Here is an 11,342-nt window from a genome sequence, read left to right on the forward strand (position 1 = left end):
GACCATGTTGTCAAGTCTATATGTGTACACTGAAGACCCGGTAATACAGCCAGTCCATGTTGTCAAGTCTATATGTGTACACTGAAGACCCGTTAATACAGCCAGTCCCTGTTGTCAAGTCGATATCTATACACCGAAGACCCGTTAATACAGCCAGTCCTTCTTGTCAAGTCTATATGTGTACACTGAAGACCCGTTAATACAGTAAGTCCTTTTTGTCAAGTGTGTATGTATACACTGAAGACCCGTCAATACAGTAAGTGCTTGTTATCAAGTGTGTATGTATACACCCGTTAATACAGCCAGTCCATGTTGTCAAGTCTACATGTGTACACTCAAGACCCGTTAATACAGCCAGACCATGTTGTCAAGTCTACATGTGTACACTGAAGACCCGTTAATACAGCCAGACCATGTTGTCAAGTCTACATGTGTACACTGAAGACACGTTAATACAGCCAGTCCATGCTGTCAAGTCTATATCTATACATCGAAGACCCGTTAACACAGCCAGCCCATGTTGTCAGGTATGTATGTATACACTGAAGACCCGTTAATACAGTTCGTTAGATTAACAATTTTCAAAATTACCAAATCTAGGTACATTGTGGTTTTGTCTTTAACTCGTTGCGTGCCATTTTGGACAATAGGCACGTGCTCACGTGTAGGGTGACGTAGCCATGGTTACCTTTCAACATTCTGGATGGTGACAGCTCCCGACGACTGTGCTATTTCGTCACTGGTGCCGCAGGTGAAAGTGATCAGTTCATCACGGGTGGTCAGTGTGTCCGTTCCGAACTGGATGATGATTTCTTGGACAGAATTGGTTCCCTTCAAAACATAATTTCACTTCAAGAATGACATTCTGTTATTTTAATACGTTGGTAAGGGAGTATAGCCATGGAGGAAATACAGTGATAGATATAACTGGAATACTGTTAAAAACGGCGTTAAACCCAACTCGCTCACTCTAACAGAACGCCAGTAAAGGAAAGGGCTTTTACCGTTGTAGTTGCACCGCAGGTTGCGTCGTCAATGGCAACAGCACTGGACTCGTAAGACCCCGCTGCAGATCCTGCCGGTAACGTACATGTCGCCTCCTTATTCTTGTGATAAACTTTCCCAGAAAACGAGGATACATGCGGAAAGACCTTCATCGTCATTGTATTTGGATTGGCGGCGGTGTCACACGTCAGCATATCTGTCAACATAAACAGCAAACAATGAGATCGGTTTCCGAATTCAGGGCTCATTAATGGCTCCGAGTAAAGTCTGTATACACAGTAATCGTTTAAGTAACACGGGATATAACACTTGTGCGAGTTCAAACAATGTCTTCGTGGAGCTGTCCATGTAACACGTAATACATATAATACGGTATACGGTCAACTATGTAAACAGGGTATACAAGGAAGAGGGGGATCTTACATCGCTTGTTGTGGCAGGTCGGCGTAGTACAGGTACTTGTTGACACAGGTCGGTGTAGTGAGGGTACTTGTTGACACAGGTCGGGGTAGTGAGGGTACTTGTTGTCACAGGTCGGCGTAGTACAGGTACTTGTTGACACAGGTCGGGGTAGTGAGGGTACTTGTTGTCACAGGTCGGGGCAGGGAGGGTACTTGTTGACACAGGTCGGGGTAGTGAGGGTACTTGTTGACACAGGTCGGGGCAGTGAGGGTATGTGTTGTGGCAGGTCGGCGTAGTACAGGTACTTGTTGTCACAGGTCGGGGCAGTGAGGGTATGTGTTGTCACAGGTCGGGGCAGTGAGGGTACTTGTTGCCACAGGTCGGGGCAGTGAGGGTATGTGTTGTCACAGGTCGGGGCAGTGAGGGTACTTGTTGTCACAGGTCGGGGTAGTGAGGGTACTTGTTGTCACAGGTCGGGGTAGTGAGGGTACTTGTTGTCACAGGTCGGGGCAGTGAGGGTACTTGTTGTCACAGGTCGGGGTAGTGAGGGTACTTGTTGTCACAGGTCGGGGCAGTGAGGGTACTTGTTGTCACAGGTCGGGGCAGTGAGGGTACTTGTTGTCACAGGACGGGGTAGTGGGGGTACTTGTTGTCACAGGTCGGGGTAGTGAGGGTACTTGTTGCCACAGGTCGGGGCAGTGAGGGTATGTGTTGTCACAGGTCGGGGCAGTGAGGGTACTTGTTGTCACAGGACGGGGTAGTGAGGGTACTTGTTGTCACAAGTCGGGGCAGTGAGGGTACTTGTTGTCACAGGTCGGTGCAGTGAGGGTACTTGTTGTCACAGGACGGGGTAGTGAGGGTACTTGTTGTCACAAGTCGGGGCAGTGAGGGTACTTGTTGTCACAGGTCGGGGTAGTGAGGGTACTTGTTGTCACAGGTTGGGGCAGTGAGGGTACTTGTTGTCACAGGTCGGGGCAGTGAGGGTACTTGTTGTCACAGGTCGGGGTCGTGAGGGTACTTGTTGACACAGGTCGGGGCAGTGAGGGTACTTGTTGTCACAGGTCGGGGTCGTGAGGGTACTTGTTGTCACAGGTCGGGGCAGGGAGGGTACTTGTTGTCACAGGTCGGGGCAGTGAGGGTACTTGTTGTCACAGGTCGGGGTCGTGAGGGTACTTGTTGTCACAGGTCGGGGCAGTGAGGGTACTTGTTGTCACAGGTCGGGGCAGGGAGGGTACTTGTTGTCACAGGTCGGGGCAGTGAGGGTACTTGTTGTCACAGGTCGGGGCAGTGAGGGTACTTGTTGTCACAGGTCGGGGCAGTGAGGGTACTTACACCGCTTGTCCTCACAAGTTGCTCCCACATAGTCCGGTGTACAGAGACACGTGGCGACGGAGGCACTACCCGCCTTGTGGCAGGTCCCTCCATTACTGCAAGGGTTGGCGGTGCAGGCAGGGTCGGTTTGGTCAGCTGAAAGGAAATACCTCTACCTAAATATACACGTATCAAATGTAGCTTACTGAACGATCCACACATATGGAAGTCAATAATAAGTATAACTAATTTCTCTTTTCTTTTACACTGAACATCTATCGTGTTACGATTCATCCTATATTCCATATCCCTGTCTCGCCGTATAGAGTGAGTGAGTGAGTGGTTTAACGCCCCTTTTAACAGTGTTCCACTTATATCACGGTTCGTCAGCTTAATGTGGGAGGAAAGTCCGAAGTGATGCAGGTATAAGACGTTTACAACTTCTATGAAACCGACGAGCACGGGTATGGTGCTGACAAACCTAGAAACATAATCGGGGCGAACCGGGATTCGAACCAACAATCATAGGTTTCTGGCGTGCCCAAGGGACGCAACTCTGCACAGCGAATCGCGGCGCCTTAGACGACTGGGCCACCCGTGCGCCCTCGCCATATAGAACACACCCTTGTTGTTTGAGAGTATTCTTCTATCTATCTATCTAGTGTACATAATGAAATTGCAAGTGACATGAGGCCATTTGCCGCATAACAGGCTTACTGTTTCGCGTGTGTCAATGAATACTACAGGAACACTAACTGATTCAGCTACAGCAGTAGGTTTAGGATTTGAGATCTTTATATGAATTGAATTGGATGTTGCTTTTTTCTCCCGAGAAGTAAACATGTGGAAAAGTGGTGATGGGAAATGGGGTGTAACGCCACGTCCAAGTTTATTGCACTGATATAGCGACGTGGATGCATGTGTCTGTGTATGGCTTCCCGTTCCAGTCCGGACTCATGCCGATTGTATAAGGTTAGCATATATACCATGCCGCAGTTTAACATGAACGCCCCACTCAGACACAGAAAACTGACTCTGAGCCGATCATCCTTGTTTTAGTCCTTTGAGGCCGAACGCCACACAGGGTTGCAACAAGTGCCATCTTTGAACGTTTTTTTCTTTTTGGTATGACGCGGCTTGGGATCGAACCTTCCGCTCCCCGGGCGGGCGCTCTACCATTAAACCACGGAAGCGGTCAAACATGTGCAAAGTGTTGAGCAGGTGGCGGAAGGGGACGGCAACGTGTGTAAATGTATCGGACACTGGTGTGGGTGAAGTTTACGCCGCTTTTTTTAGCAATATTCCAGTAATACCACGACGGGGGACACAAGGAATGGGCTTGATCCCACATTGTAACTATGTGGGCAATAGAACCCGGGTCTTCGACGTGACGAGCGTACGCTTTAACCACAAGGCTACCACACCGCTCCGCCGGACACCTGACCGCACGTCTAGATGCTGCTAGGTCAACATAAAGAAGTAACGATGGTGATCTATAGCATTAGTAACCAAGTAAAAGGTATTTGTTTCATAAAGTAATAGGTAAGATCATCGGTTGTGCTAAGACGTACCAATTACCACAGAGCAGTCGTAGCCTGTGTATGCTGCGTCACACGAACAGGTTCCGGCAGCCATATCGCACGTGCCGCCATTCTGACACAACCCAGTCTCTCGGGCGCAGTCAAAGATTGCGGACACTGAAATAAACAAAATGTATATTAAAGATGAACAAATCGCAATAATCACTAAATCTGCCAAACTGGCGCCCATATGAAACTTTACTGTTTCAAAAGTTTAACAAAAAGTGTCATTCCGTAAGAAAGTCTGAACGGAATAATTGACATTTCCCAGTGTACAGTGTAAATAGCCAGTGTCGGGGATCTATCAGCTTCATATCGATGTATCATTCTATTGGTTGAACCAAGACAAAGCTGGAGATTATATACGTTTACCAGTGTGGTTAAAGCCACAGTCAGACACGGTGATGATGTACAAAGGATGGACGTGAGTCTTGTATTTACACCCACCATTGACACAGTACATTGACGCGGATCGAACCTCGGACCTCCCGTTCTCCGGGCGGACGCTTAACCACTAGACCACGGAGGCGGTCATATTTATAAGTGAGAATGGTCTACCCTAGTCACCTGATAAAAGTGCTTATACATTAAATAACACCCACCTGATCCAAGACAGAAGGAGATCACTAGACACAGAGTCACCCTCATCATGATGGTTAGGTACACAAGGGGGGCAGGTGTTATCTGTAAGATAATATGATATATTATAGTCATGGATCTAAAGCACGTTTACAAAAGACCCAAATAACAATAGTTGAATCTGAGTTAAATGCACACAACTATTACCCTGTTGATTAATGCGTGTAATCTTATTTTGTATTAACAGCTCCATGGGGAGTATACAACAATATCTCCCTGTCGGGCGGTCAAAGGTAAATATGTTAACACATTTGAATTATATTTTTTCGGGTATTCATTCTCTGCTGAGTAAACAGAGACAAACATCGGACAAAGTCACTCGACAAATGCAGTGATGCTTAACATAGTGCCACGGACCGAGTGAGCAGCATCTGTCTTTGAGTGGCAGGGTCAGGCTGTCCACGGATCAAGTTAACATCATGCAGTGATGCATAACATAGTGCCACGGACCGAGTGAGCAGCACGTGTCTTTGAGTGGCAGGGTCAGGCTGTCCACGGATCAAGTTTACATCATGCAGTGATGCATAACATAGTGCCACGGACCGAGTGAGCAGCACGTGTCTTTGAGTGGCAGGGTCAGGCTGTCCACGGATCAAGTTTACATCATGCAGTGATGCATAACATAGTGCCACGGACCGAGTGAGCAGCACGTGTCTTTGAGTGGCAGGGTCAGGCTGTCCACGGATCAAGTTAACATCATGCAGTGATGCATAACATAGTGCCACGGACCGAGTGAGCAGCACGTGTCTTTGAGTGGCAGGGTCAGGCTCTCCACGGATCAAGTTAACATCATGCAGTGATACATAACATAGTGCCACGGACCGAGTGAGCAGCATCTGTCTTTGAGTGGCAGGGTCAGGCTGTCCACGGATCAAGTTAACATCATGCAGTGATACATAACATAGTGCCACGGACCGAGTGAGCAGCACGTGTCTTTGAGTGGCAGGGTCAGGCTGTCCACGGATCAAGTTAACATCATGCAGTGATACATAACATAGTGCCACGGACCGAGTGAGCAGCACGTGTCTTTGAGTGGCAGGGTCAGGCTGTCCACGGATCAAGTTAACATCATGCAGTGATGCTTAACATAGTGCCACGGACCGAGTGAGCAGCACGTGTCTTTGAGTGGCAGGGTCAGGCTGTCCACGGATCAAGTTAACATCATGCAGTGATACATAACATAGTGCCACGGACCGAGTGAGCAGCATGTGTCTTTGAGTGGCAGGGTCAGGCCGTCCACGGATCAAGTTAACATCATGCAGTGATACATAACATAGTGCCACGGACCGAGTGAGCAGCACGTGTCTTTGAGTGGCAGGGTCAGGCTGTCCACGGATCAAGTTAACATCATGCAGTGATACATAACATAGTGCCACGGACCGAGTGAGCAGCATCTGTCTTTGAGTGGCAGGGTCTGGCTCTCCACGGATCAAGCTAGCATCATACAAGCCACTGAGAAACATTGAGAAATGTACCATTGAGCAACATTATCATATATATCATTGAGCAGCATTGACAAATGTACCATTGAGCAACAATGACATATGTACCACTGAGCAACATTGACATATTAGCACTGAGCAACATTATCATATATATCATTGAACAGCATTGACAAATGTACCACTGAGCAACATTGACAAATGTACCATTGAGCAACATTGACAAATGTACCACTGAGCAACATTGACAAATGTACCATTGAGCAACATTGACAAATGTACCATTGAGCAACATTGACAAATGTACCGTTGAGCAACATTGACAAATGTACCATTGAGCAGCATTGACAAATGTACCATTGAGCAACATTGTCATATATATCATTGAGCAGCATTGACAAATGTACCATTGAGCAGCATTGACAAATGTACCATTGAGCAGCATTGACATATGTATCATTGAGCAGCATTGACAAATGTACCATTGAGCAACATTGTCATATATATCATTGAGCAACATTATCATATATATCATTGAGCAGCATTGACAAATGTACCACTGAGCAACATTGACAAATGTACCATTGAGCAGCAGTGACAAATGTACCATTGAGCAACATTGACAAATGTACCATTTAGCAGCATTGACAAATATACCACTGAGCAGCATTGACAAATGTACCACTGAGCAACATTGATAAATATACCATTTAGCAGCATTGACATATGTACCATTGAGCAACATTGACAAATGTACCATTTAGCAGCATTGACAAATGTACCACTGAGCAGCATTGACAAATGTACCACTGAGCAACATTGATAAATATACCATTTAGCAGCATTGACATATGTACCATTGAGCAACATTGACATATTACCATTGAGAAACATTGTCATATATATCATTGAGCGACATTGACATATGTATCATTGTGCAACATTGACATATGTACCATCGAGCAACATTGACATATGTACCATCGAGCAACATTGACATATGTACCATCGAGCAACATTGACATATGTACCATTGAGCAACATTGAAATATGTACCATCGAGCAACATTGACATATGTAGCATTGAGCAACATTGACATACGTACCATTGAGCAACATTGACATATGTACCATCGAGCAACAGAGACATATGTATCATTGAGCAACATTGACATATGTACCATTGAGCAACATTGTCATGTGTCCCATTGAGCGACATTGACATATGTATCATTGAGCGGCATTGACAAATGTACCACTAAGCAACATTGACATATGTACCATGGAGCAATATTGTCATGTGTACCATTGAGCAATATTGTCATATGAACCATTGAGCAACATTGTCATATACTCCTAACATGTGACACTGTCCTGTAAACAAACGAGTCTGCACAAGACAATTCAGTGATTGATATTATGAGCAACGATCCACGGCGTCATGGTACGTGTCACACTATCAATCACACCACCTGGCCTGACCACTCCATCCTTGGAAGTAACTGTCAGTAAGTAGGTGTCAAAAAGGTGTATGGCCAACTGTAGAAACCTGAAGTGATGCAGGTATTATTAAATGTATGTGAATGGCGGGTGCTACCGGTAGGGCAGGACATGCATGCCAATTACGCGAACGGCTGGTGTCATTGTTGATTTTCAGTTGTCCATTGATATACTTGATTTTTTTTGCATTTGCCAAATGGAATCTGTTTCGAAGGTTTACCACAACGAGCAAGCGTGTGGCTGACAAACCAAGGGTTTACACTGGGGACAAACAGAACCTCCCACACACCCACCACATGTACACCACATCCCTCCCCAAACACACCCCTACATGCCTGGTTAGGTTTTTATGTTTGTTTGTTATTTAACGCCACACTCAGCAATATATTAGCTATATGACGGCGCTCTGTAAATGAACGAGGCAGGACCAGACAATCCAGTGATTGACACATGAGCATCGATCCACGCCACTGGGATACGATGACATGCATCAACCAAGTCAGCGAGACTGACCACCGGATCCCGTTAGCCGCCTCTTATGACAAGCATTGTCACCTTTTACGGCAAGCATGGGGTGCTGAAGACCGTTTCTTCCCCGGATCTTCACGGGTAAATTAAGTTTTTTTTATGAAAGTCAGCATGTGATCCTGAATTAATATATCCGTTACTCAGTATTTAAAATAGTTCTTCACAGTGCATACCACATGAAACCGACGACTGGCGTCGTGTCGTAACCCGTACAAGCCCTATCACGTGACTAGTGGAAGAACCGGTTTGTCCCTCCCACACAAGCCCTGTCGGCGAGCAACCGGGTTGTTTACCATGGCAACAGGCCAAACCATTCCACTCTTCTCTATTTAGGTCCTAATTATTTCTTAGTTTGGACCTGTTTGGTTAGTTTCTTGGTGCCATCATCTCACAGATGAATGGATTTTAACATTTGTATTGATGTCAACATATAGGCATGTAGTTTTGTGGACCCGTGTGTTTCAGGACCAACAGATACCCCAACCTTTTTAACCTGGGATGCATATTCACAAAAACACTATTGACACATGGACACACCTGTGTCCTGACACAAATCATCTTGCAATCATTATGTTTCACCTTTCGTTCCCATGGCGGGTGCTTATGACATTCCGCTTGCAAAAACTAGCGTAAGCTTTTCAACGCTTCAATACAACGAAACACGCATACTGTAACCACATCTCCAACTGCTTCAGCTGATGAGAATGTTACTGTCTCTGAGGCTAACGTGTCGATGTTGGTTCAGTAATAATCATCGGTTCTGAACAGGTCATCGGTTCATGTGACAGTCAGTTCAAAGTTTACTTTAAACAACATAGATCTTGAAGACAAATTGAGGACAGGATTGACTTATGAACTTTAGTTTCCTTTATTCTATCAACGCCATGTTTTGTTACAGGTGTTAGGGGCCGAACATTTGGTATTCTGGGATTTTGTCTGAGATTAGGATCATTCAGGTACATGTACATCTGCCAAACCAGATATTTATTAAATTACAACTATGAGCCTCAATATGTTTTTAAAGAAAAACACCTTTCTACAATGTTATTTTATGGCAGGCCATTTTTTTTTAACATTCTGATGAATTCTTTTTCAAGAATTTTATGGGACAATTGAGTTTTTTCGTTAAATTCCACGCCCCATCCCCAGAATAGTAAATGGTTGGTCCCTATATAATGCATGCGTCAATCCCGTCCACATAGATTCAACATTTATATGTCACTCAAAGATATAATGAAAATAAATATCAAACAATATTTACGATATGAACACAACACGCACTTTCATAATGCATCACACACACATTATATAGGAGATTATTACAAATATGTTAAAAAACAATCGGATTATTACTTTTAAGTCTATACATATTACGTGTGTTGACACAGAAAGACGTCTAGCATTAGATTTCGACTTTGAAACGCCTCCTTACCTGAGATGGTGGTTTGGTTCCTCTTACACCTGTCAGATCTACCTGAAGCTACTTCAGGTGATGACTATCGATCAGTTCGTTTTGGATGCAGCGGTGGAACTGATGTTGGGTCTACAGCAAGCTGTGATATATCCATCCCCTTGGTTGCTGAACCAAACCTATTGTCATAACAAACCTGTCGCTGGCAGTGACATTAACATGTTAATGAACTTTTGTCTTCGATGGAGCCAATGAAACTCTGATTAAAACAGGATCGAACAGGGTCGGTATTGAGATTAAGTTCATTGGGTAAATCGATTTCCAATATCCCTCGGAACCAATCACTTTTTGACGGGCGCTATTCGTCATGTGGACACGAGGAACATTTACAGCATGATGTAGAATCGGTACATAGAGTTGAACACATGAAAAATAAACATAAGGTACCGATCAATTTAACATCATCATCGTCGTCGTCGTCGTCGTTAGTAGTAGTAGTAGTAGTAGTAGTAGTAGTAGTAGTAGTAGTAGTAGTAGTAGTAGTATGTATGTATGTATGTATGTATGTATGTACAGATTAAAATTGTAAACATGCAGGAAAAAAGGTTTGGGTGGCCCTGGCACAGTCAGGCTCATCATCAGCTCAGGGCCCTTGCCCTCTCTGCACGCAGCCCAGACAGCGAATGGGACTTCTCCCAGGAAGCGCTGCCTAGTCAAACCCACCCAGAACTGTTCAGAGAATGTGAAGACTCCCAAACACAGCAGCCTTCTGCATTACCCAGATTGTCAGAAGGGCTGTATTCCTGGTAGCAAACCCGGGAACTCTCCCAGTCCCAGTTAACAGATTGGGAGGTACCAAATACAAGGCACCGAGAACAATGGGGAGTCGGATAACTTAATATATTTGCATATTTGCCATGTTTTTCCCGAATCTTGTCAATAACATTAGTGTCAAAAGGGACAGAAAAATTCAATGATATAAATGATTTCATTGGATTTATCAAAAGATTAGGTTTGTCGGCCTGGATACGTCTAGGGCTGTAAATGGGCCTATTCATTACATAATCTACATTCATATTTGCATTTTGATGGAAAATCACACATTGACGGTTTCGAGTCGGAAGTCTTCTGTTTCACTTTTCAGGCCAGCCGACTTTATCTAAGTTAAGGACTCTGCAGGGTTACTGAACTTCTCAGCACACTGCACATAAAAATTCGATGGAGTGGTCATTCAGATAGCCTCTCCTTGAAAAACTGAGTGTGGGCCGATTTGATATGGTACTTCGCATGGTTGACACTCATTTCTGTACCGTCCAGCAGTACAGAACCATCAACAAAATCAACACTGACATTGAGATTATGTCCCACATACTTGTACTTGGCGCGTTTCTGAAAACTGTGGACTGCCTTGTTTTCATTATGAGTCTTGACATGCTTCACAAGAGGATCATCAGACAAATGTGTGCAAAAGTTCACAGGAGTCCCAATGTTAATCAAGCCACACCCTCCCATTATGATTGGCAA

At 44.8% G+C, this 11,342-nt stretch overlaps 1 protein-coding gene across 1 annotated transcript in view; it reads right to left on the minus strand.

Moving 5' to 3' along the window:
• The window catches only part of LOC139465487 (uncharacterized), an 18,661-nt gene extending 8,641 nt beyond the window's left edge, over positions 1-10,020 (minus strand). The window contains exons 1-6 of the mRNA XM_071247207.1: positions 9,840-10,020; positions 4,901-4,982; positions 4,290-4,415; positions 2,740-2,874; positions 1,005-1,201; positions 689-831 (exon numbers count right to left, since the gene is read on the minus strand). Coding sequence (XP_071103308.1) covers positions 689-831; positions 1,005-1,201; positions 2,740-2,874; positions 4,290-4,415; positions 4,901-4,949 — 650 coding nt within the window. The 5' untranslated portion in view covers positions 4,950-4,982; positions 9,840-10,020. The remainder of the gene's footprint in view (positions 1-688; positions 832-1,004; positions 1,202-2,739; positions 2,875-4,289; positions 4,416-4,900; positions 4,983-9,839) is intronic.
• Positions 10,021-11,342: the final 1,322 nt, after the last annotated feature.

The sequence above is a fragment of the Haliotis cracherodii genome, unplaced genomic scaffold (genome assembly GCF_022045235.1).
Source record: "Haliotis cracherodii isolate W230 unplaced genomic scaffold, xgHalCrac1.p SCAF_18, whole genome shotgun sequence".
Taxonomy (NCBI): domain Eukaryota; kingdom Metazoa; phylum Mollusca; class Gastropoda; order Lepetellida; family Haliotidae; genus Haliotis; species Haliotis cracherodii.